The 25,739-nt window shown below is 35.7% G+C and overlaps 1 protein-coding gene across 1 annotated transcript in view; it reads left to right on the top strand.

The window, feature by feature from the left end:
• LOC103603934 (phosphorylase b kinase regulatory subunit alpha, skeletal muscle isoform) overlaps positions 1-25,739 on the top strand; it is a gene marked incomplete at its 3' end in the record, with an annotated part of 86,163 nt that overhangs the window by 12,866 nt on the left and 47,558 nt on the right. Inside the window, exons 4-5 of the mRNA XM_008588520.1 lie at positions 3,399-3,567; positions 7,708-7,790. Coding sequence (XP_008586742.1) covers positions 3,399-3,567; positions 7,708-7,790 — 252 coding nt within the window. The remainder of the gene's footprint in view (positions 1-3,398; positions 3,568-7,707; positions 7,791-25,739) is intronic.

Below are 25,739 nucleotides of genomic sequence, written 5' to 3'. Positions count from 1 at the left end.
GTTGACTTGTTGCCTGGAAGTCCTGTCCCATAGTGAGAGAGGGGTGTTCAGGTCACCCACTATTAATGTGTTAGGTCCTATCTCTTTCTGTAGGTCTACGAGTGTTTGCTTGATATATCTGGGTGCTCCAGTATTGGGTGCATACATGTTTATGATTGTTATGTCTTCTATCTGGATAGTTCCCTTTATCATTATACAATGGCCTTCTTTGTCTTTTTTTAAGTTTTTGGCTTAAAGTCTATTTTGTCCAATATAACAATAGCTATTTCTGCTCAATTTTGGTTTCCAATTGCATGGTATATCTTTTTCCATCCTTTCACTTTTAGTCTCTGTGTGTCTTTACAGGTGAGGTGGGTCTCTTGAAGACAGCATATACTTGGGTCTAGCTTTTTAATCCAGTCATTCTTTGTCTTTTGAATGGGGAGTTTAGTCCATTTTCATTTAGAGTAATTATTAACAAGTGTTGTTTAATTCCTGTCATTTAATTGCTAATTGTTTAGGTGATTTAAATTTTTTGATCATTATTTCCCCTTTTATTTCTCTTCTTCAATATTGTTTGGGAATTTAAGGTGGAATGCTTTAGCTTCTTTCTCTTGCTAGCATTTTTGTTTTAACTGTGGGTTTTGCTTTTTCTTGTGTGTTCATGCTGGTGGTCACCATTATTCAGATTCCAGATGAATGACTCCCTTCAGAATTTCTTGCAGAGCTGGTCATGTGGTAAACTCCCACAACTTTTTATCTGGGAAATACACTATTTCTCCCTCATTTCTGAATGAGAGCCTTTCCAGGTAAAGAATTCTTTGCTGGCAATTTTTTTCTTTTAGTATTTTGAATATATCATTCCACTTTCTTCTGGCCTGTAGGGCTTCAGTTGAGAAGTCTGCTGTTACTCTGATGGGGGCTCCCCTATAGGTGAGTTAACGCTTTTCTCTTGCTCTTTTTAGAATTCTCTCTTTGTCTTTGAGCTGTACAAATTTAACTATACTGTGTCTTGTGGAAGATCTTTTTGGATTGAATCTGTTTTGGGATCTTTGAGCTTCCTGCATCTGAAGGTCTGCATCTCTCCCTACACCTGGGAATTTTTCTGTCATTATTTCCTTGAATACGTTTTCAATACCTTGTCCTTTCTCCTCCTCTTCTGGAATACCCACAGTTCGGATGTTAGAGCACTTGAGGTTGTCTGCTATATCTCTTAGATTTTCCTCATTATTTTTAATTCTTTTTTTCCTTTTTTTGTCAGCCTGTGTTATTTTGAAAAGACCATCTTCAAGATCTGAAATTCTTTCTTCTGCTTGCTCTAGTCTGCCGCTCAAGCTCTCTATTATGTTTTGTATTTCATTGATTGAATCTTTCATTTCTAGGATTTCTGCTACACTCTTTTTTTAAGGTATTAATCTCTTTGTAAGTTTCCTCCTTCATATTCTGGATATTTTTTCTTGTTTCATTGTGTTCTCTAATTGAGTCTTCTTTTATCTCTTCAAGTTTTCTTAAGATCATTGCTCTTAATTCTTTTTCAGAAATTTCAAGGATTCCCTGTCCCATGGAGTCTGAAATTTGAGCATTGATTTATTCCTTTGGTGATGTCATATCTTGTTTGTTTGTAGTTCTAGTATTTTTTCATTGACATTTTGTCATCTGGTAAAGGATTTGCTCCTTCTATTAGTCTGAGGTTGGCTATGAGGATATAGATTTCTTACTCTATTTGCAGGCTTTACTGGTGACTCTTCTTATATCAGTGTAATTGAGTGAGCAGTACGTTACCTGTAGAGTGGCCCTGTCTGCTACTGTGGTGGTGAATTGTCCTTGCATGACAGTAAGTGTGGTAGTGGCTATATTATACCACCTTGGGTCCTGTTCCAGAATCCGTGGTCCTACAATTAGCCCCCAGCACTGCGTGTGTCTCAGCTCACCTCAACAGAGCCTGCTGTGGCTGCAGTCACTTATCTCTGGGTCCAAGGGGTTGGGGCCACCAGCAACACGCAGGTCTGGGCTCACCTAGCCCTAAATGAATTTGAATCTGGTGTTGCCACCAAACAAATTTTGAAGTGAAATTTAGGGGAAAGTGACCTTGGACATGTATCTCCCTGTGGTAATATGCATTTTCCTGACCTTGAGTGAAGTTGAGCATCCTTTCATGTATAGATTGAAAATTGCATTTCCTCATCCATGAATTACCTGCTAGGTCCTTCATCTATTTTTCTTTTTCATTGTCCCTTTCTTGCCTATTGAGTAGTTCTTGTACTTTAGGGACAATAATCCTTTGTCACGTGCATTGCAAATATTTTTTAGCAGTCTTATTTGTCTTTTCAATTTTCTTATGGTATTTTTTTCCAGATACAAGTGTTTTACTAAAAAAAAATGTTTCTCCTGGGAGAACTTAAAGCATGTTGCACAAATTGACTTGATTTTCTGGAGATTAAGTTTATGTTTTATTAGAAGACATTGAGGCCCAGATTGATAAAGTGACTGCCCAGAGGCATACAAGTCTAAAGTAGAAAGAAATCTACTTGAGACTTCTGAACTTCTTTATCAGTACTCTATTAGGCTGTCTCACATCTATCATTTCTCTTTATTTCCTGTCTTTGCTTTTTTTTTTTTTTTTTTTTTGTATTTTAGATATTTGCACCTTCTACCTTCACTTTACCAAATAGGTTTAAAGTCACTAATTTCATGAACCATATTTAAGGTTTAATAGTTACTATCATATGTCAGAGGCATACATAATCAAATCTAAGTTTCAAGAACTAAGTCTTTCAGTTGTCCCTTGCACAATGTTTCCCTTCTGACCTCTAGTTTCATCTTTCTGTCACTTTGTGTGTCTCTCACCAGCTCTTTTCATTACTTCTTCAAAATATATCCTATTGTTCTAATTCCCCTCAATGCTCCTACCTCAGTTTCAGGAACAAATGTATCTTTTCACACTCAGTTATCTCTTACTAAGCTGTTCTCATCAGACACTCTGAATCTCAGATTTTGTCTACCGTGTGACAAAGCAACGACCTGAAGAGTGAAAGAGAGGCAATGAGGAACTGGCTGGTTAGCTCAGTTGTCAGAGTGTGGTGCTGATACCATTAAGGTTCTGGGTCCCATCCCTGTACCAGCCAGCCACCAAAAAAAAAAAAAGAGAGAGAGAGAGAGAGAGAGAGAGAGGCAATAAATAGGAAATAGCTGGTTTTGACTACCTGGTATTACTTTCTAATTAAATTGCTTAAATTGAAAAACAACAATACCCAACTTTCCCAGTTGTATTAAGTGTAGGGAAAAAGAGCTAACAATGCATTTTAAATATTCACAATTACCTAAAGACAGAATGCAGTGATGTATGTTAGAGTACTACAGAAGTGTGGCATATGGGTTGATTTTCCTGCATGTCCTTTTACTGTTTTGATTTTTTTCAGGTGGATAAAGTAGAATCCTTCAAGTATAGTCAGAGCACTAAGGATAGCCTCCATGCCAAGTACAACACCAAAACCTGTGCCACCGTAGTGGGTGATGACCAGTGGGGACACCTGCAGTTGGATGCTACCTCTGTGTACCTGCTCTTTTTAGCACAAATGACTGCCTCAGGTCAGTACAAGGAGTGAAGAACATGGAGCACTTGCTCTGGTGCACATGGCTTCTGTGGAGGTATTGCCCAGAAAACAGCATAGCTGTTTACATCGCTCAAAGAAGCACATTGGAAACATAATATTTTGCAAATTTTATACAGGTAAACAACTCTTTGAGGTCTAGTTAGTATTCTTTTATATTGAGAAACAAGTCTGGGGTAAAAATTAATATTCTTTTAAATTAAGAACCAGGAAGTCTGAGGTAGATCTTCTTTAGACAGGTTTTTTTTTTTTATTGTTTATTAATCCTCAGATACTATGAGATGGAAAGAATGGCTAGGGTCTATTGCTTGTTCTCATACTGTATACTGACAAGCCTTCAGTTAGTATAAATATAAATTGAATCACCTACTTCACATTACTCTTTATGAATATATTATAAACAAGGCATCTGTCTATAGGTATATAAATTATATTAAGGAAATTAACTTAGGAATCAGAATCCAAGTATTTGTTTTTTTATTTTTGAATAATACACCCTTTTCAGTTGGTTTTGTTATTAGCTTTAAATGCTTTACCTGAAAAAGGAAAATGTAAGAAAGAACATACATAATTTCCTTTTTTTCCTGCTAAATTTGGGGGACGAGGTGATGAATCTGATTGCACCCAGTTTATAAATTTAATGGGACCTTTGCCAGATCTTCCTGAGTAAGTTAATATACTTCTCATGACACCACATTTTAGACATTTCACTTTCTTTGTCTTCCTATCTGTTACAGAGCTCCTTGGTACTAAGGGCATCCAGGGTGGGAATTCCCTCAGAATATTCTCCTTTTCTTACAGAGATAAATATTTGGTAATGAACCCTTCTTCTTTTTCCACTAGTGAAGTGGAAGCTTTACCCTGGGCAGGGCAGGGTGACAATACAAGGCCATGACTGCCCTTGGCCCACCTCTCTAGTAGGGTGGAGGTCCCATGCTGGGAGAGTCAAGCTGATAAGATTAGAGGCTACCACCTCTGTCCAGCACTCAGTTTTTAAAGCAAGGGTGTCACTCTAGAAGAAGTGGGCCACTGTTCTCATTACCAGCTCTAGAACACTGGCACAGAAATTTTGCTGTGAGGCGAGGCAGGCTGTAAGAACAGAAAGGTCCATACTTCTTCCCAAAAGAATTACTTTATTTGGAACAGCTTATGGGAAATTTCAAGCCTAAGGGCCCCCTTGAAAAACAATGGAGATTTTGATTCTAAGCAATTAAGAGGAGGCTAGTAGCTCAAAAGGCGCACAAAACTAAATCATAGACTAGCTAGAAGTTTTGGTAGAGAAAACCAAGGAAAGAGATAGCTAAAAAGGGCCCTGTTAGTTTTGCAACAAGTCTCAAGGACTTGCCTCAAAGACCACCTGAAAAGGGGCCTGAATTTAATTGGATATGACTATAGAGCAATTTATACCTCAGGGCATTGTACAAAACAATAAAGCAATCAGTTGGAAATGAGTGGAGGCAAGCATCTGCTTATGATACCAACAGAGGCAGACACTTAATAGATCAGGGAAAGAGACAGTTGATGAGGCCCCTGCTGAAACATTGTCTTCCCAGGGTGACAGTGCACCTACCCTCTGAGAAATATCAGAAGCTGCATACCGTGGTGAGAATAGACTTCACTGAAATCCAGCCAAGTCACTAAATAAATAAACAAAAACAAGCTCTAGAGAGGAAAATGTCAGTATCTAGAATTCTTATGTTATCTAAAATAGCAAGTTTTCAACAAAAATTTATGAGGCATGTAAAGTAACAGGAAGGTATGAGCCATACACAAGAAAAAAAGCAGGTAACAGAAACTGCCTTTGAAAGAGCCCATATGTTGGACTTAGGAGACAAAGACTTCAAAACAGTTACTATAAAAAATGTCCGAAAATCTAAAGGAAACCATGCTTAGAGAAATAAAGGAAGATATGATGAAGTTGTCTCATCAAATAGATAATATCAATCAAGATAATGAACAAAGTATAGTAAAATGTTAATGGTAGAGTCCAGACGGTGGGTATACACGTAACCTCTATAAAATTATTTCATTTTTTTTTGTTTGCTTGAAAATGTTTATAATAAAATGTTGGAAAAATAATATGCATAAATCTTTGACTCAGCAATTCTACTTCTAAGAATTTACCCTGATAAACTGGCACATATGCATAAAGATATATATACACAGATATTCATTGCAGCATTGATTGTAGTGATGAAAGATTACATGCAACCTAAATGTCTTTCAGTAGGAAACTGGTTACATGCATAGCCATTCAGCAGAATGCTATGTAGCCATTAAAAAAAAATTAGATAGATATATTCGAAATTATCTCCAAATTACATATGTAAAAAGCAACGTGCAATATAATATACTACCCTTTGCATGATGTTTATATATGCATGATATATCTCTGAAAGGATACAGAGGAAACTGGTAAGACTGGTTTCCCCTGGAGAGGAGATTTAGCAGGGGTGAAGGTGATGTGGTTCCAGGTAGCAGGAAGACTCTCTGTATACCTTTTAGTAGAGTTTGAATTTTTTCATGAAAGAGTATTACTAAGTTCTGACTTGTAAAGGGCGTTTTTGTAGTAAGAATTGTTTCTGAACTGGAATGAGTGTTATCCAGGGCACTTATGGTGGAGTTCTTTTGAAAGCTGACATTAGGAAACATTTGACAACTACTTTACATCATGCTTCTAAGAATGTCAGAAGACTTGTTTCCATTCCCAGACCCTTTTAAAGAAGGAGGTTTTTTTCCCCTAGATCTAGTTGCTGTAGGTATGCTCATTGCTCAGCAAACTGGAAATTCCTGGCTTTTTCTGGCTATAACACAACTATGCAGCTGGCACATGTAATCATTTCCATTAAACCAACACACCTGTTTTTGTGACAAATGTGGATACAGAAACTTTTGTTTAATAGAATGGATTCCTCCAGGAAAATATGAGAAACTTAAAAGTTTAGTCTTTACAGCTAACCTGATATTCACTTCTTCCTGCTTGTTTATGGGCTAGAAAGGAAAAACAAGCTTCCTGATTTTTCAATTCTGAAATGATTTCTTAGTTTAGTTTCTTAGTCTAAGCAAAGGCTTTAGATAATATGTACACAATAATATTTATTGTTGTGAAAGAGATGTTTTAAAAGTTAATTTCTTAGTAAATTTTACACATATAAAAAGTTTTAGTGCTCAGGATTTAATAATTTCATATAAAATTTTATGAAGTGTATCCTGCAGTTTTATACCTTATTTAATATGATTTTACTTTTTTATACAACTTTTTTAATTACAAAAATAATGCCTATTTGTTGTAGAATACTGTAAAATTACAAAGATGTCCAAACAAAAAGAAAATAGAGTTACAAAGATATCCAAACAATAAGAAAATAGAGCTACTTTGAACCTCACCACGAAAAATGTCTACTATTAACATCCTCCTACTAATATACTTTTCCATAGAGTGGGGAGATTTTAAACAAAAGTGGAGCATATTGTAAATATTAGAAGGCAATACAGCATCTTGGTTAGAAACTCAGTCTTTGAAATGAAACAGAAGTCAACAGTCAATTGAATCTTGGCTCCACTGTTTATTAGTAACATGACCTTGGATAAATATTTAACCTGTCTAAGCCTCATGCAGAAAATAGAGGTACCCACCTCTTAGGGTAGTTGTAAAAATTAAATGGATAATTCATGCAAAACACTCTGTATGTCAGCCATAACTATTTTTGTACAGCTTACATTTAGAATAACTATCATTTTCACTTTTAAAATGATTTTAAGTCCTCCTTAAAGTCCTAATTTCATGTACTTCTTGCTTAGTATTTAGATTCTTTCCAACTCATTTTTGGAGTATTTGTCTTTTTTTCCCCAGATGCCTAGGTTTGCATATGTAAGCATATTATAAATTAGTTACCTATAGAATCGGGAGTCTGAGATAAATCTGTAAGTAATAGTAAAAATTCTTCCATGTTAAAATTTGCTTGTATCTGACTTAGTTGGAAACTAGCCTAGGAGTGATTTGTGGTCTTGTTTTTATGGTTAAGTAGTCAAAGTGCCTTCCATTGTTCCTCTGGCTGCCGGTATAGCTCATAGCGATCATTAGTCAGCTCCATAACTTTATTCCCTTTTTCCTCAGGGCTTCATATCATTCACAGCCTAGATGAAGTCAATTTCATACAGAACCTTGTATTTTACGTTGAAGCTGCATATAAAACTGCTGTAAGTACTCATTTTGGATTGGATTTTAAACATATGATATTTCTTGTTTTTAAAATACTGGGCAGCCCTCACAAAGAAATGATAAATGCATGAAGTGATGGGTATACTAACTACCCCAACTTGATTACTATACAACATATATATGTATTGCAACATCAGATTGTACCCCGTAAATATGCGCAACTACAATGTGTCAATTAAATTTTTTTTTTAAATGCTGGGCAGCCCATTTCTTCTCTTGATGCTGCCCCTCAGAGTGAACCAATCTAAAAGGCTTCTGGCAGAAATTAATCTCTTTCTTTACTGTCATCCTCTGTTTGCCTTCTCTCCAAAAGGGGTACAGAGACAAGAGGGTCAAGATTCTATACTTTCATTCCTTTTAAACTCTGTGATATCTCTTGGTATGTTTTTGCAAATCTGGGGCTAAGTTGCTTATTTTAATGGTTTAAGGTTTTTTTTTTGTAATTTATCAGTATACACTGTAGTTGATTTTCATGTCCCTTTACCAATTCCTCTCTCCCCCCTCACTGCACCCACTCTTCAACATCATATCTGTTCACTTGTCTTAACAAGTTCAAGGAATTGTTGTAATTGCTATGTCTTCTTCTCCACCCCTCCCATTTGTTTGTATATTTATTGATTGATTGATTTTTAGCTCCCACAAATAAGTGAGAACATGTGGCATTTCTCTTTCTGTACCTGACTCATTTCACATATTATCATTTTTTCTAAGTCTATCCATGTTGCTGCGAATGGTAATATTTCATTCTTTTTTATAGCAGAGTGGAGTAGTATTCTGTTGTATAAATAAATATACAACATATTCCTTATCCACTCATCTGATGATGGACATTTGGGCTGGTTCCAACTCTTGGCTATTGTAAATAGTGCTGCAATAAACATTGGAGTACAGGTATCCCTTCGACATGATGATTTCCATTCTTCTGGGTATATTCCCAGCAGCGGGATTGCTGGGTCACGTGACAGTTCTATCTGTAGTGGTTTGACAAACCTCCATACTGTTTTCTGTAATGGCTGCACTATTTTACAGTCCCACCAACAGTGTACAAGAGTTCCCCTTTCTCCACATCCTCACCAACATTTGTTATTCTCTGTCTTTTTGATAATACCCAGTTTAACTGGCATGAGATGATATCTCAATGCAGTTTTGATTTGCATTTCCCTGACGCTTAGTGATGTTGAACATTTTTTCATGTCTCTTGGCCATTTGTATGTCTTCCTTTGAGAAATGACTATTCAACTCCTTTGCCCATTTTTTAATTAGGTTACTCGTTTTTTTACTGTTAAGTTGTTTCAGTTCCTCATATATTCTGGATATTAATTCTCTTGTCAGATGCATACTTTGTGAATATTTTCTCCCATTCTGCAGGTCATTTTTTCATTCTATTACATGTTTCTTTTGCTGTACAGAAGGTTTTTAGTTTGATATAATCCCACTTGTTTATTTTTCTTTTTGTTGCCTGTCCTTTGGGGATCTTCTTCATAAAATCTTTGCCCAGTCCTACTTCCCGAAGCGCTGCCTCTATGTTTTCATTTTCGAGTTTTATAGTTTTGAGTCTTATGTATAATTCTTTAATCCATTTTGAATTGATATTGATATATGGTGAGAAGTACAAGTCTAGTTTCATTCTTCCATATATGTATGCCCAGTTTTCCCAGCACCACTTACTGAAGACACTGTCTTTTCCCCATTGTATGTTCTTGCTGCCTTTGTCAAAGATCAGTTGGCTGTAAGTCTGTGGGTTGATTTCTGGGTTCTCTGTTCTGTTCCATTGGTCCAAGTGTCTGTTTTTATACCAGTACCATGCTGTTTTGGTTATTACAGCTTTGTAGTATATTTGAAGTCAGGTAGTGTTATGCCCCTGGGTAGTTTTTATTGTTTGGTTTTTGTTGTTGTTGCTCAAGATTGCTTTGGCTATACGAGGTCTTTTGTTGTTCCATATGAATATTAGGATTTATTTTTCTATTTCCATGAAGAATGTCATTGGTATTTTGATGAGGATTGCATCAAATCTGTAGATTGCTTTGGGTAGTAAGGACGTTATCACAAGGTTAATTCTTCCAATCCAAGAGCATGGGATGTCTTTCCATATTTCTGTGTCTTCTTTAATTGTTTTCAGCAGTGATTTGTAGATCTTATTGTAGACATCTTTCAGCTTCTTGGTTAAATTGATCCCTAGATTTTTTTGGGGGGGGTAGTGACTATTGTAAATGGGCTTGCTTTCTTTTTTTCTTTTTCTGTTAGTTCATTGTTGGAATATTAAAAAGCTACTGATTTTTTTGTGTGTTGATTTTGTATCCTGCAACTTACTGAAATTGTTAATCAGCTCTAAGAGTTTTTTGGTAGAGTCTTCAGGTTTTTCTATATATAGGATCATGTCATCTGCAAACAGGGACAGTTTTCCAATCCAGATGCCCTTTATTTCTTTCCTTTTCCAATCCAGGTGCCCATTATTTCTTTCTCTTGCCTGATTGCTCTGGCTAGTACTTCTAATACTATGTTAAATAGGAACGGTGAGAGTGGGCATCCTTTTCTTGTTCCTGTTCTTGAGGGACCCATTCACGATGATATTGATGGTGAGTTTGCTATATATGGCTTTTCTTGCATTGAGATCTTTTCCTTCTGTACCCAATTTGCCAAGAGTCTATCATGAAGCAATGTTGAATTTCATCAAATGCTTTTTCTGCATTTATTTAAATAATCATATGGTTTTGGTCCTTGATTTTGTTGATGTGGTATATCACAATTATTGATCAGCATATGTTGAACCACCCTTGCATCTCCGAGGTGAATCCCACTTGATCATGGTGTATAGTTTTTTTGATGTTTTACTGTATTCTGATTGAAATTATTTTGTTGAGGATTTTGCATCTATGTTCATCAGAGATATTGGACTGTAAAGATACTTGTATCTTTGTGTGGTTCAGGTATCAGGGTGATGCTGGCCTCATAGAATGACTTCAGGAGAATGGACTGTGTTTCAATTTTTTGGAATAGTTTGAAGAGAATTGGTATTAATTCCTCTTTAAAGGTCTGGTAGAATTCAGCAGTAAAGCCATCCAGTCCTGGGCTTTTACTTGTTGGGAGACTGCAGATTACTGCATCAATCTCATTGTTTGTTATTGTTCTGTTCAGGTTTTCTATTTCTTCTTCATTCACTCTTTGTAGTCTGTATATGTCCAAGAATTCATCCATTTCCTCCAAGTTTTCAAATTTGTTGGCATATAGTTGTTTATAATAGTCTCTAATGATTCTTTGTATTTCTGTGGTATTGGTTGTAATGTCTCCTTTTTCATTTCTAATTTTGTTATTTGGGTCTTCTCTCTTTTTTTTACTTAGCCTAGCTAATGGCTTGTCTAGTTTTTTTTTAATCTTCTCCAAAAACCAACTTTTTGCTTCATTAATCTTTTGTATCATTTTTGGGGGTCTCTGTTTCATTTAGTTCTCTCAGGTCTTAATTGTTTCTTTCCATCTACTATTTTTGGGATTGGATTGTCATTGTTTTCCTAGTTCTTTGAGGTGTAGCATTAGGTTGTTTATTCAAGGTCTTTCTGTTCTTTTGATGTAAGTGCTTATTTTTTATTATTCATTATAAGCATATTATTATTACAAATTGTGATTTTTCTTTATGCCCTCTACCCAACCTGTCCCTCTCCAACTGCCCCCCCCCCCCATCTCTAGTATCCTTAGGTTTGTTTTCCTCCTCTGAAAGTTGAATGTATTGTTTTGGTCTTTTCTTTCTTTTTTCCTTTCTTAGCACCTAGTTATAAGTGAGAACATGTGATGTTTCTCTTTCTTTATATGACTTATTGCACTTAACATAATTTTCTCTAGACTCATCCATGTTTCTGCAAATGGCACAATTTCATTCTTTTTTATGTCAAAGTAGTATTTCATGGTGTATATATACCACATTTTCCTTATTCAGTGATCCATCAGTGGACATTTGGGTTGGTTCCATATTTTGGCTATTGTAAATAGAGCCACAGTGAACATGGGCATGCAGGTATCCCTTCAACATGATGATTTCCATTCCTTTGGATATATGCCTAGTAGTGAGATTGCTGGATCATATCATAGTTCTATCTGTAGTTGTCTGAGGAACCTCCATACTGTTTTCCATAATGGCTGTACTAATTTACAGTCCCACCAACAGTGGAGAAGAGTTCGCCTTTCCCCGCATCCTCACCAGCATTTGTTTTTCTTGGTTTTTTTAATAATGGCCAGTCTAACTGGGGTGAGATGATATCTCAAAGTGGTTTTGATTTGCATTCCTCTGATGACTAGTGATGTTGAGCATTTTTTCATATACCAGTAGGCCATTTGTATGTCTTCCTTTGAAAAATGTCTAATCATCTTCTTTGCCCATTTTTTAACTGTACTATTTTTTTTTTTTTTTTTTTTTTTTTTTTACTATATAGTTGTTTGAGTTCTTTATCTCTCCTGGATATTAATCTCTTCTTGCATGTATAGTTTGCAAATATTTTCTCCCATTCTGTAGGTTGTCTTTCAGCTCTATTGATTGTTTCCTTTGCTGTGCAGAAGGTTTTTAATTTGATGTAGTCCCATTTGTTTGTTTTTTCTTTTGTTGCTTGTGCTTTGGGGTTCTTATTCATAAAGTCTTTGCCCAGTCCTACTTCCTGGAGTGTTACCCCTATGTTTTCCTTCAGTAATTTTATGGCTTCAGGTCTTATATTTAATCCATTTTGAGTTGATTTTGGTATACAGTGAGAGGTGAAAGTCTTGTTTCATTCTGCTGCATATAGATCCAATTTTCCCAGGACCATTTATTGAAGAGGCTGTCTTTTCCCCAGAATATGTTCTGTTGCCTTTGTCAAAGATCAGTTGGTTGTAAGTGTGTGGGTTGATTCCCGGCTTGTCTATTCTATTCCATTGGTCTGAGTGTCTGTTTTTATGCCAGTATAATGCTGTTTTAGTTACAATAGCTTTGTGTATAATTTGAAGTCAGGTAGGGTTATGCCTCCAGTTATATTTTTCTTTTGCTCAAGATTGCTTTAGCTATTCAAGGTCTTTTGTCATTCCATATGAATGTTAGGATTGCTTTTTCTATTTCTGTGAAGAATAACATTGGTATTTTGATGAGGGCTGCATTGAATCTATAGATTGCTTTGGGTAGAATAGACATTTTCATAATGTTAATTCTTCCCATCCAAGAGCATGGTATGTCTTTCCATCTTTTTGTGTCTTCTATAATTTCTTTCAGTAGTGATTTGTAGTTCTCATTGTAGAAATCTTTCACCTCCTTGGTTAAGTTGATTCCTAGGTATTTTACTTTTTTGGCAACTATTGTAAATGGGTTTGCTTTCTTTATCTTTTTCTGCTAGTTCATTACAGGAGTACAAGAATGCTACTGATTTGGGTGTGTTAATTTTGTATCCTGCAACATTACTGAAATTGTTGTTCAGATCAGAGAGTTTTTTTAGTACAGTCTATAGTTTCTTCTATAAGATCATGTTGGGCCAAGCCCGTGGCGCACTCGGGAGAGTGCGGCGCTGGGAGCGCAGCAGCGCTCCCGCCGCGGGTTCGGATCCTATATAGGGATGGCCGGTGCACTCACTGGCTGAGCACCGTGTGGCCGATCTCAAAAAAAGACAAAAAAAAAAAAAAAGATCATGTCATCTGCAATCAGGGATAGTTTGACTTCATTCTTTCCAATTCGGATGCCCTTTATTTCTTTCTCTTCCCTCATTACTCTGGCTAGTACTTCCACTACTATATTAAATAGGAGGGGTGAGAGTGGGCATCCTTTTCTTGTTCCTGTTCTTAAGGGAAAAGCTTTCAACCTTTCCCCATTTAGGATGATATTGGCAATTGGTTTATCATAATTGGCTTTTATTATGTTGGGATAGTTTCCTTCTATACATAATTTGCTGAGAGTCTTTATCATGAAGGGATGTTGTATTTTTTCAAATGCTTTCTCTGCATCTGTTGAGATAATCATATGGTTTTTGTCCTTGATTTTGTTGATGTGGTGTATCACATTTATTGATTTACATATGTTGAACCATCCTTGCATCCCTGGGATGAATCCCACTTGATCATGGTGTATAATTTTTTTTGATGTGTTGCTATATTCTGATTGCTAATATTTTGTTGAGGATTTTTGCATCTATGTTCATCAATGATATCAGCCTGTAATTTTCTTTTTTTGTTGTATCTTTGTCTGGATTTGGAATCAGGGTAATACTGGCCTCATAGAATGAATTTGGGAGAGTAGCCTCTGTTTCAATTTTTGGAAAAGTTTGAAGAGAAGTGGTGTTAATTCTTCTTTAATGGTTTTTAAAAATTCAGTTGTAAAGCCATCTGGACCTGGGCTTTTCTTTGTTGGAAGACTGCTAATTACTGCTTCAATCTCTGTGCTTGTTATTGGTCTGTTCAGGTTTATTTTTTCTTGCTTGAGTCTTAGAAGTTTGTATTTGTTCAGAAATTCATCCATTTCCTCCAGGTTTTCATATTTATTGGTGTATAGTTGTTTATAATAATCTCTGATGATTCTCTGTATTTCTGTGGTATTGGTTGTAATGTCTGTCTTTTCATTTCTGATTTTCATTATTTGGGTCTTCTCTCTTCTTTTTTTTTTTTTCTTGTTAAGGTAGCTAATAGTTTGTCTATATTATTTATCTTCTCAAAAACCAACTTTTTGTTTCATTGATCTTTTGTATGATTTCTTTGGCTCTATTTCATTTAGTTCTGCCCTGATATTTATTTCTTTTCATCTGCTAGTTTTAGGATTGGATTGTTATTTTTCTAGTTCTTGAGGCATAGTGTTAGATCATTTATTTGAAGTCTTTCCATTCTTTTGATGTAAGCATTTATTGCAACAAACTTCCCTCTTAGTACTGCTTTTGCAATATCCCACAGGTTTTGGTATGATGTATCTTTTTTTTTCATTACTTTCAAGAAATTATTTGATTTCCTGTTTAATTTCTTCTTGGACCCATAGATCATTGAGGAGTCTGTTGTTTAGTTTCCATGCACTTGTATAGTTTCAAGAATTTTGCTTGCTATTGATTTCCAGTGTTAATCCATGGTGTTCTGAAAAGAAATTTGAAATGATTTCAATTTTTTTTAATTTGCTGATACTTGACTTGTGACCTAACATGTGGTCTCTCCTGGAGAATGTTCCATGTGCTGATGAGAAGAATGTGTATTCTGTGGTTGTTGGATGAAATGTTCTGTAGATGTTTACCAAGTCCAGCTGGTCTAAGGTGTAGTTTAAGTCATGTGTTTCTTTGTTTATTTGTTGCCTGGAAAATCTGTCCAATGCTGAGAGTTGGGTGTTCAGGTCACCCACTAATATTGTATTAGGGCCTATCTCTTTTTTTATGTATAAAAGTGTTTGCTTTACATATCTGGGCACTCCAGTGTTGGGTGGATACATATTTATGATTGTTATGTCTTCTAACTCGATAGATCCCTTTATGATTATATAATGGCCTTCTTTGTCTCTTTTTATGGTTTTTGGTTTGAAGTCTATTTTATCTGATATAAGAATAGTTACTCCTGCTCCATTTTGGTTTCCATTTGTATGGTATATTTTTTTCCATACCTTCACTTTTAGTATGTGTGTGTCTTTATAACTGAGGTGTATCTCTTGAAGACAGCATATACTTGGGTCTAGCTTTTTTATCCCATCAGTCATTCTGTGTCTTTTGAATGGTGAGTTTAATCCATTTACATTTTGGGTTGTTATTGACAGGTATTGCTTTACTCCTAACATTATATTGCTTTTAGTTTAGCTGTTTTAAATATCATTCGTTCCTGTCTTCCCCTTTTATTTTTCATCTTCAATGTTAGTTGGATTTTTTAGGTGAATTGATTTAGCTTCTGTCTCTTTTTCATTCGCATTTTGGTTTTAATGGTGGATTTTGCTCTTTCTTGTAAATCCATGATAGTGATTATCATTTTTCAGATTGCAGATGCAGGACTCTAAGTATTTCTTGCAGGTCTAGTCATGCGGTAGTGAACTCCCGTTAATTTTTGTTTGTCTGGGAATTACACTATTTCTCCCTCATTTCTGAAGGATAATCTTGCTGGATATAGAATTCTTGGCTGGCAATTTTCATCTTTTAATATTTTGAATATATCATCCCATTTTTTTCTGGCTTGTAATGTTTCAGTTGAGAAGTCTGATGTTTTCTGATGGGGGCTCCCTTATCATTGACTTGACACTTTTCTCTTGCTGCTTTTAGAATTTTCTGTTTGTCTTTGAGTTTTGCCAGTTTGACTACAATGTGTCTTGGACCTCTCCTCTTTTTGGACTGAATCTGAAAGTGCATGTCTCCCTATACCCGGGAAATTTTCTGTTATTATTTCCTTGATTAGGTTTTCAGTGCCTTTTCCTTTCTCCTCCCTTTCTGGAATACCCATCATTCAGATTTTTGTGTGCTTGAGGTTGCCTGCTAACTCTCTTAGATTTTCTTCATTTTTTACATTCTTTTTTCCTTTTATTTGCCTGTCTGGGTTATTTCAAAAAGACCATCTTTGAGGTCCAAAATTCTTTCTTCTGCTTGCTCTAGCCTGCTGCTCAAGCTTTTTGTTCTGTTTTTTATTTCATTGAGTGACTCTTTCAGTTCTAGGAGTTCTGTTACATTCTTTTTTAAGGTATTAATCTCTTTGTAAATTAACTCCTTCATATCCTGGATATTTTTTCTTGTTTCATTGTGATCTCTAATTGATTCTTCTCATATCTCTTTGTTTTCTTAAGATCGGTGCTTGGAATTCTTTTTCAGATATCTAAAAGTTTTCTTGCTCTGTGGGGTCTGGTAGTTGAGAATTACCACATTCAATTGGTGGAGTCATATCTTCTTGTTTATTTGGAGTTCTAATATTTTTTGGTGATGTTTGGTCATCTGGTATGACCACTTCTATTACCCTGGAGTGGGCTTGAGGGGAAAGTCTTCCTCCTCTACTTGTAGGCTCTGCTGGTGACTTTTCTCTTATCATTGCAATTGAGTATGTGGTGGGCTGCCACATCTCCTGCTCAGTTGGTGGGTGTGCCTCCTCCGGGGCTTGGGGCAGTCATAGGCCAGCACCTGCAGTTGAGGCCCAGTCATGGGAGTAAGCTGTGCTCACCTGGGGTGCCTGTTATGCAGTCAGACAGTGGGTGTGCCTTCTCCGGGATTTGGGGAGGGTGTGGGCCTGTGCCTGAATTCAGGGCCCAGGTCATGGGAGCCTTGATGTAAGTGTTTATTGCAATAAACACTCTCAATACTTGATCTCAATAAAGTAGTCTTAGTACTGCTTTTGCAGTATCCCACAGGTTTTGGTATGATGTGTCTTTATTTTTGTTAGTTTCAAATTTTTTGATTTCCTGTTTAATTTCTTCTTGAACCCGTGTGTTGTTCAGGAGCATGTTTTATTTATTTATTTATTTATTTATTTATTTATTTATTTATTTATTGTTGGAACATAGTTAATTGTACATATCTATGGGGTACAGCGTTGAATATCAATACCTGTGTGCAATATGTGATGTTCATATCATGATAATCAGCATATAGTTCATTATACAATGTAATCAGTTTTCATAGCTCTTTACCAATTCTTCTCTTTTTCCCCTCCTCCTCCCCCTTTCCCACCTCTGGTAACCTTAGTTCTGTTTTCCTCTCTTAAAAGTTCAAAATATTATTGTGATTGCTGTATGCTTCTTTCTTTTTTTCTTTTTTTTCTTTTTTTATTAGCTCCCATATTTAAGTAAGGACATGTGGTATATCTCTTTCTGTGCCTGGCTTATTTCACTTAACATAATTTTCTCTAAGTTCATCCATGTTATTGCAAATGGCAGTATTTCATTCTTATTTATGGCACAGTAGTATTCCATTGTATAAATATACCACATTTTCCTTATCAAGTCATCCAATGATGGGCATGTAGATTGGTTCCAACTCTTGGCTATTGTAAATAGATCTACAATAAACATGGGAGTGTAGGTGTCCCTTGGACATGATGACTTCCATTCTTTTGAGTATATACCCAGCAGTGGTATTGCTGAATTGTATTGCAGTTCTATCTGTAGTTGTTTGAGGAAGCTCCATACTGTTTTCCATAATGGCTGCACCAATTTACAGTCCCACCAACATTGTAGGAGGGTTCTCCATTCTCCATATCCTTTCCAGCATTTGTTATTCTCTGTCTTTTGACAATAGCTAGTCTAACTGGATGGAGATGGTATCCCAGTGTTGTTTAATTTTCATTTCCCAGATACTGAATGATGTTAATCATTTTTTCATGTGTCTGTTGACCATGAGTATATCTTCCTTTGTGAAATTCCTATTCAGCTCCTTTACCCATTTTTTAATCGGGTTACTTGGTTTTCTTACAGTTAAGTTGTTTGAGTTCCTTGTGTATTCTGGATATTAATCCTTTGTCAGATGCATAGTTTAAAAATATTTTCTCCCATTCTATCAGTTGTCTTTTCACTCTGCTAATTGTTTCTTTTGCTGTGCAGAAGCTTTTTAGTTTGATATAATACCATTTGTTTAAACAATTTCAGCAAAGTTGCCAGATACAAAATCAACATGCAAAAATCAGTAGCATTTTAATAGTCCAATAACAAACTAGTCAAAAAAGAAGCCAAGAAAGCTAGCCCCTTTACAATAGTCACCAGAAAAAATAAGATACCTAGGAATAAATTTACTGAAGGATGTGAAAGATCTCTACAGTGAGAGCTGCAGATCACTGTTGAAAGAAATTAAAGAGGACACAAAAATATGGATAGATATTCCATGCTCTTGGATTGGAAGAATTAACATTATGAAAATGTTTATTCTACCCAAAGCGATCTATGGATTCAACACAATCACCACGAAAATACCAATGACATTCTTTACTGAAATAGAATAAACAGTCCTAACATTCATATAGAACAACAAAAGATCCCAAATAACCAAAGCAATCGTTAAGCAAAAAAAAAAAAATAGAGCCACAGGTATAACACTACCTGACTTCGAATTGTACTACAAAGCTATAGTAACCAAAATAGCATGGTACTGGCATAAAAACAGACACACAGACCAATGGAACAGAATAGGGAACCCTGTAATCAACCCATATACCTACAACCTACTGATCTCTGATAAAGTCAACAAGAACATACATTGGGGAAAAGACTGTCTCTTCAATAAATGATGCTGGGAAGATTGGACATCTATGTAGAAGAATGAAACTAGACCCATACCTCTTGAAATATACCAAAATCAACTCAAAATGGATGAAAGAATTAAATATATGTCCTGAAACTATAAAACTGCTAAAAGAAAACATATGGGAAACTTCAGTAAGTTTGATTTTATGAATATTACCCCAAAGCACAGGCAACAAAAAGAGCATGTTGTTTAATTTCCATGTGTTTGTATAGTTTCCTGAGTTTTGCTTATTATTGATTTCTTGTCTCAATCTGTTGTGGTCTGAAAAGATACTTGAAATGATTTCAATATTTTAAAATTTTGTTGAGACTTGATTTGTGACCTAACATATGGTCTATCCTGGAGAATGTTCTGTAGTCTAATGAGAAGAATGTATTTTCTGTAGTTGTTGGATGAAATGTTCTGTAGTTATCTGCTGGATCCAATTAGTCTAAAGTATAGTTTAAATCCTGTGTTTCTCTGTTTTTATTGCCTAGATGACCTGTCTACTGTTGAAAGAGGGATGTTGAGGTCCCCCACTATTATTATATTGAGGTCTATCTCTTTCTTTAGGCCTAATAGTGTTTGCTCTATATATCAGGTGCTCCAGTGTTGGGTGCATATATATTTATTGTTGTTATGTCTTCTTGTTTATAGATCCCTTTATCATTATATAGTGGTCTTCTTTGCTTCTTTTTATGGTTTTTGGTTTAAAGTCTAATTTATTTGATATAAGAATAGCTACTCCTGCTCGTTTTTTGTTTTCCATTTGCATGGTATATCTTTTTCCATCCCTTCACTATTAGTCTATGTGTGCCTTCACAGATGAGGTGCATATCTTGAAGACAGCATATAGTTGGGTCTAGATTTTTAATCCAATTATTCAGTCTGTGTCTTTTGAATGGGGAGTTTAATCCATTTATATTTAGGGTTATTTTTGAAAGGTGTTGTCTTACTCTGGGCATTTGATTTTTTTATTTGGATTTTTTAAATATCTTTTGTTCCTTTCTTCCCCTTTTATTGCTTGTCTTTGATTGTTCTTGGCATATTGTCCCACCCAGTATGTTTTTCATCTCAGACATAGTTTCATCTCTAGAAGTTTAATTTGGGTCTTTTTTATATCTTCCATGTGTCTACTAAATGTTTTGAATATATGGAATGCAGTTATAATAAATTTTTTAATGTTATTGTCTGAATATTAACATCTGTGTCAGTTCCAGGCCAGTTTAAGTTGATTGATTTTTCTAATTATGGGTTGTATTTTCCTCCTTCCTTGCATGCCTAGTAAGTTTTGATTGGATGTCAGACATGAATCTTACTTTGTTGCATTCTAGGCATTTTTGTATGCCCATAAATATTCTCAAGCTTTGTTCTGGGATCCAGTTAAGTTAATTGGAAACAGTCTGATCCTTTATTGCTTTTAAGATGTGTTATATGGGTCCAGAGTCATGTTTGGTCTAGGGATAATTATTCTCCACTACTCAGGCAAGACCCTTTTGAATACTCTACTCTGGCTGGTTGGAATAGGCACTATTTCTGGTCCTATGTGAGAACCAGGTATTTTTTTCTTCTAATTCTTTGGATCAATCTTTCCTCAGCCCTAAGTAGTTCTCTCACATACATGCACTGATCATTGTTCTCCTGAATACTTGAGGGAAACCTCTGCAGATTTCTGGCATCATCTGTCTGTGTAGCTCTCTGTCTTCTCTATTAACCTGTCCTGCAGATTATAGGTACCTTGTTCTCTCTGTACTCTCTGCTCCATTTCCTGAGCTTGGGGAGTCTGCTAGCCTCTGCTTGGGTTTCTCCTCCCTGGAAAATCTTACAACAGTAAGCTGTGGAAATCATAGAACTCGTCCTGTTTGTTGCCCCCTCTCAGTCATCACTACCCTTCATTGCCTGATGTCCATTGTATTGAAAATCACTCTGTAATAAACAGTCCAGTTTTTTAGTTCTTTCAGGTGGGAGGATAAGTCTGGAACCTGTTACTCCATGTTCACCAGAAGCACAAGTCTAACATTGACATTTTTGTGCAAGCAGACATTATTTGTTGACTGGTCACTTTACCTTCTGATACTATAGGCATGCTGTGGTCCAGGGTAGATGTCAAGGTTCTTTGGCCTCTCCATTGCATCCAAGGGTTGAAGTAGTAGAATTCGTGATATTTGTGCCTTCTCATCCTCTAATTTTTGATGCACAAATTAGGGTGTAGCTGGGTTTGGGGGCAGGTGAAGTCAGCCATAGGTTAAATGTGGCTTACCTTCCTGAAACTTCACTTTAACTCAGAGATTTGATATGAAAAGTAATCAAAGTTAGATACATAAATAAACATAGATGTATATGGGAAGGAGTGTGTGTTTGTGCATGCACATACACATGTGTGCACATCTACTTCCAAGTTCCATTCAATAAGGGCTTAGAAGCAATGACACCCCAGTGACAATGAGCAAACCCAGTGTCCAGGTCTTGAATTCTAATTATCATTTTTTGATAAAATAAATGAGGGCTCCTTGTAGAACTATTTGATTCCAGGCTGGGCAGGAAAAATATGACATGAGATCGGAGCATCTTGTAGTGCCAGAAAATGAAGGAGTGCTCAAAAAAGTATGGGCATGTCAAAAGGGCACAAGATAAATAGTGATAGTATTTAATTATAGGCCAGAAAAAAACTAAATATTCATAAATTCATACCAATATTAATAACTGAATAAATAAATAAATAAATGGGGGAGAAGAGACCCCTCTTCTTTAGAGAAAGAAGTGCAATTAATGACTGTAGGAGTAATGAAGAAACTAGAAAATCACCATTAAAACATCACTGTAACAATTGTTGCTGGCAAGAACCAACAATGGATGCTGAATTAGTGAGTGGACGTTTGAGGAGAAACAGGATATTTACATAGTCTTAAAGTATCTCTTTCCAGATATGTATTAATTAAAAGGGAAAATAGTAACAGTAGAATGGAGAAACCTGGCAGACACCACCTTAACCAAGTGTTAAAGGTTAACATCACCAGTAATAAGACATAGGAGCATCATATACCCCCAATCCAATACACTGAGAAGGACACAGCATAATGTCTGTATACATATTCTTGCCAAAAATGCATAATCTCAATCTAATCATGAGAAAGCATCAGGAAAACCCAAATCGAAGGAAATGTACAAAATACCTGATCACTAATCTTCAAAAAGTGTTAAGGTCATGGGAGACAAGACTTGAGGAACTATAATTGTTCAGAAGAGACTATGACAGATGCAGCATGGAATTCTTGATTAAATCCTGGAATATGAAAATGAAATTACTGAAAAACTGGTGAAATCCAAATAAAGTACATAGTTGGTTAATAGTACAGTACTGATATTAATTTATTTTTTTTTCTAATTTTTATTATTTATTTATTATGGATATTCATGAGATACAAACCTAATTGTCCCACCTCCTACCCATGATATTAGGGCCAGATTCATACTGGGGGCATACCCATTACCAGAACTTACTTTTCTACCCTTTGTCCCCTCCCAATTATCTCCCAACCTCCGTCCCCCTCCTCTTCTCCCCTCCACACCAATTTGTAGCCCTAGGAATGTTCCCTCCCTCTGTTAGACCATGGCACTACCGTGGTCTTTCTTTCCTTCCTTCCTTTCTCTCTTAGCTCCTACATATGAGTGAACACATGCAGTAATTATCCCTCTGTGCTTTGCTTGTTTCACTCAATATAAGTTTCTCCAGGTTCATCCATGTTGTTGCAAATGGGAGTATTTCATTCTTTTTTATGGCAGAGTAGTATTCCATAGTATATATATACCACAGTTTCCTTATCCAATCATCCATCGATGGACATTTAGGTTGGTTCCATATCTTGATTATTGTAAACAGAGCTGTGATGAACATGGGAGTGCAGGTATCTCTTCGACATGATGATTTCCATTCCTCTGGATATATACCCAGAAGAGGGATTGCTGGATCATATGGAAGATCTATCTGTAGTTGTTTGAGAAACCTCTAAGTTGTTTTCCAAAGTGGTTGTACTAATTTACACTCCCACCAACAGTGCAGTAATGTTCCCTTCTCTCCACACCCTCGCCGGCATTTGTTATTCACCATCTTTTTGATTAGGGCCAGTCTAACTGGAGTGAGGTGGTATCTCAATGTGGTTTTAATTTGCATTTCCCTGATGTCTAGTGATGTTGAGCATTTTTTCACATATCTGTTGGCCATTTGTATGTCTTCCTTTGAAAACTTCAGCTCCTTTGCTCATTTTTTAATTGGGTCATTTATTTTTTATTGTATAATTGCTTGAGTTCTCTGTATATTCTGGATATTAGTCCCTTGTTGGATGCATAGTTAGCAAAAATTTTCTCCCACTCTATAGGTTGTTTTTTCACTCTGTTGATTCTTTTGCTGTGCAGAAACTTTTCAGTTTGACATGGTCCCACTTGTTTATTTTTTCTTCTGCTGCTTGTGCTTTTGGGCTCATGTTCATAAAACCTGTGCCCTGACCTAACTGTTGAAGTGTTTCACCTATATTTTCCCATAGTAATTTTACAGTTTTGGGTCTTATACCTAGGTCTTTAATACATTTTGAGTTGATTTCAGTGTATGGTGAGAGATGCATATCTAGTTTCATTCTTCTGCATATGGATATCCAGTTTTCCCAGTGCCACTTGTTGAAGAGACAATCTTTTTCCCAATGTAGATTTTTGTTGCCTTTGTCTAATATCAGATGGCAATACACCTGAGGAGTGATTTCTGGGTTCTCTATTCTACTCCACTGGTCTGAATATCTATTTTTATACCAGTACCATGCTGGTTTGGTTACAACAGCTTTGTAGTATAATTTGAAGTCAGGCAGAGTTATGCCTCCAGCTTTGTTTTTTTGTTGTTGTTTTGTTTTGTTTTGTTTTGTTTTGTTTTTTTGCTCATGATTGCTTTGGCTATTTGGGGTCTTTTGCTTTTCCATATGAAAGGCAAGAATAGTTTTTACATTTCTGTGAAGAATGTCATTGGTATTTTGATGGGGATTGAAATGAATCTATAGATCTCTCTGGGTAGTATAGCCATTTTCACAATGTTAATTCTTCCAATCCAAGAGTATGGAATATCTTTCCATCTTTTTGTGTTTTCTTTAATTTCTTTCAGAAGTGGTTTGTAATTCTCATTGTAGACGTCTTTCACCTCCTTGGTTAAATTGATCCCTAGGTATCATATTTTTTGATGACAGTTATAAATGGGCTTACTTTATTTCTCTTTCTGTTAATTCATTATTTGAGTTTATAAATGCTACTGATTTGGGGGAATTTATTTTGTATCCTGCAACACTACTGAAGTTATTAACCAGCTCTAGGAGTTTTTTTTTGATAGAGTCTTTAGGTTTTTCTCTATATAGTATCTTGTCATTTGCAAATAGGGAAAGTTTGAGTTCATCTTTTCCAATCTGGATTCCCTTTATTTCTTTCTCTTGCCTGATTGCTCTAGCTAGTACTGCAAGTACTATGTTGAATACAAGTGGTGAGAGTGGATATTCTTGTCTTGTTCCTATCCTTAAGGGGAAGGCCCTCAATGTTTCCTCATTCAGAATAATACTGGTGGTGGACATGTCATAAAAGGCTTTTATTGTGTTAAGATATTTTCCTTCTATACCTAATTTATTGAGAGTCTTTATCATGAAAGAATGTTGAATTTTGTCAAATGCTCTTTCAGCATCTATTGAGATAATCATATGGTCTTTGTCCTTAAGTTTGTTGATGTGATGTATCACATTTATTGACTTTTGTTTGTTGAACCATCCTTGCATCCCTGGGATGAATCCCACTTGATCGTAGTGTATAATTTTTAAAATATGTTGCTGTATTCTGATTGCTAAGATTTTGTTGAGGATTTTAGCATCTAGGTTCATCAAGGACATTGGCCTGTAATTTTCTTTTTTTGTTGTGTCTTTATCTGGTTTTGGTATCAGAGTTATGTTGGCCTCATAGAATGAGTTTGGGAGAGTACCATCTGTTTTAATTGTTTGGAATAGTTTCATGAGAATTGCTATTAACTCCTCTTTATAACTTTGATAGAACTCAGCTGTAAAGCCATCTGGACCCGGACTTTTTTTGTTGGAAGATTGCTAATTACTGCTTCAATCTCCTTGCTTGTTATTGGTCTGTTCAGGTTTTCTGTCTCTTCTTGGTTCAGTCTTGGTAATTTATATGTGTCTACAAACTAATTCATATCTTCTAGATTTTCAAATTTGTTGTCATACAGTTCTTTATAATAGTCTCTAATGATTCTTTGTATTTCTGTGGTGTCAATTGTAATGTCTCCCTTTTCATTTCTGATTTTTGTTATTTGGGTCTTCTCTCTCTCTCTTTTTTTTTTGTTTTTTGTTTTTTGTTTTTTGTTAACCTACCTAATGGTTTGTCTACTTTATTTATCTTCTCAAAAAACCAACTTTTTGTTTTGTTAATCTTTTCTATTGTTTTTTGAGTATTTCATTTAGTTCTGCTCTGATCTTAATTATTTCTTTCCATCTACTACCTTTAGGTTTGGATTGTTGTTTATTTTCCTTGAGGTGTAGTGTTAGGTCATTTATGTGAAATCCTTCCATTCTTTTGATATAAGCATTTATAGCAGTAAATTTACCTCTTAGTATGGCTTTTGCCATATTCCACAAGTTTTGGTATGATGTATCTATATTTTCATTAGTTTCTAGAAATTCTTTGATTTTCTGTTTAATTTCTTCTTGGACCCATAGGTCATTCAGGAGCCTATTATTTAGTTTCCATGTATTT

The sequence above is a fragment of the Galeopterus variegatus genome, unplaced genomic scaffold, assembly GCF_000696425.1.
Source record: "Galeopterus variegatus unplaced genomic scaffold, G_variegatus-3.0.2 Scaffold4873, whole genome shotgun sequence".
Lineage (NCBI taxonomy): Eukaryota > Metazoa > Chordata > Mammalia > Dermoptera > Cynocephalidae > Galeopterus > Galeopterus variegatus.
This window is presented reverse-complemented; position numbering and strand designations above follow the sequence as displayed.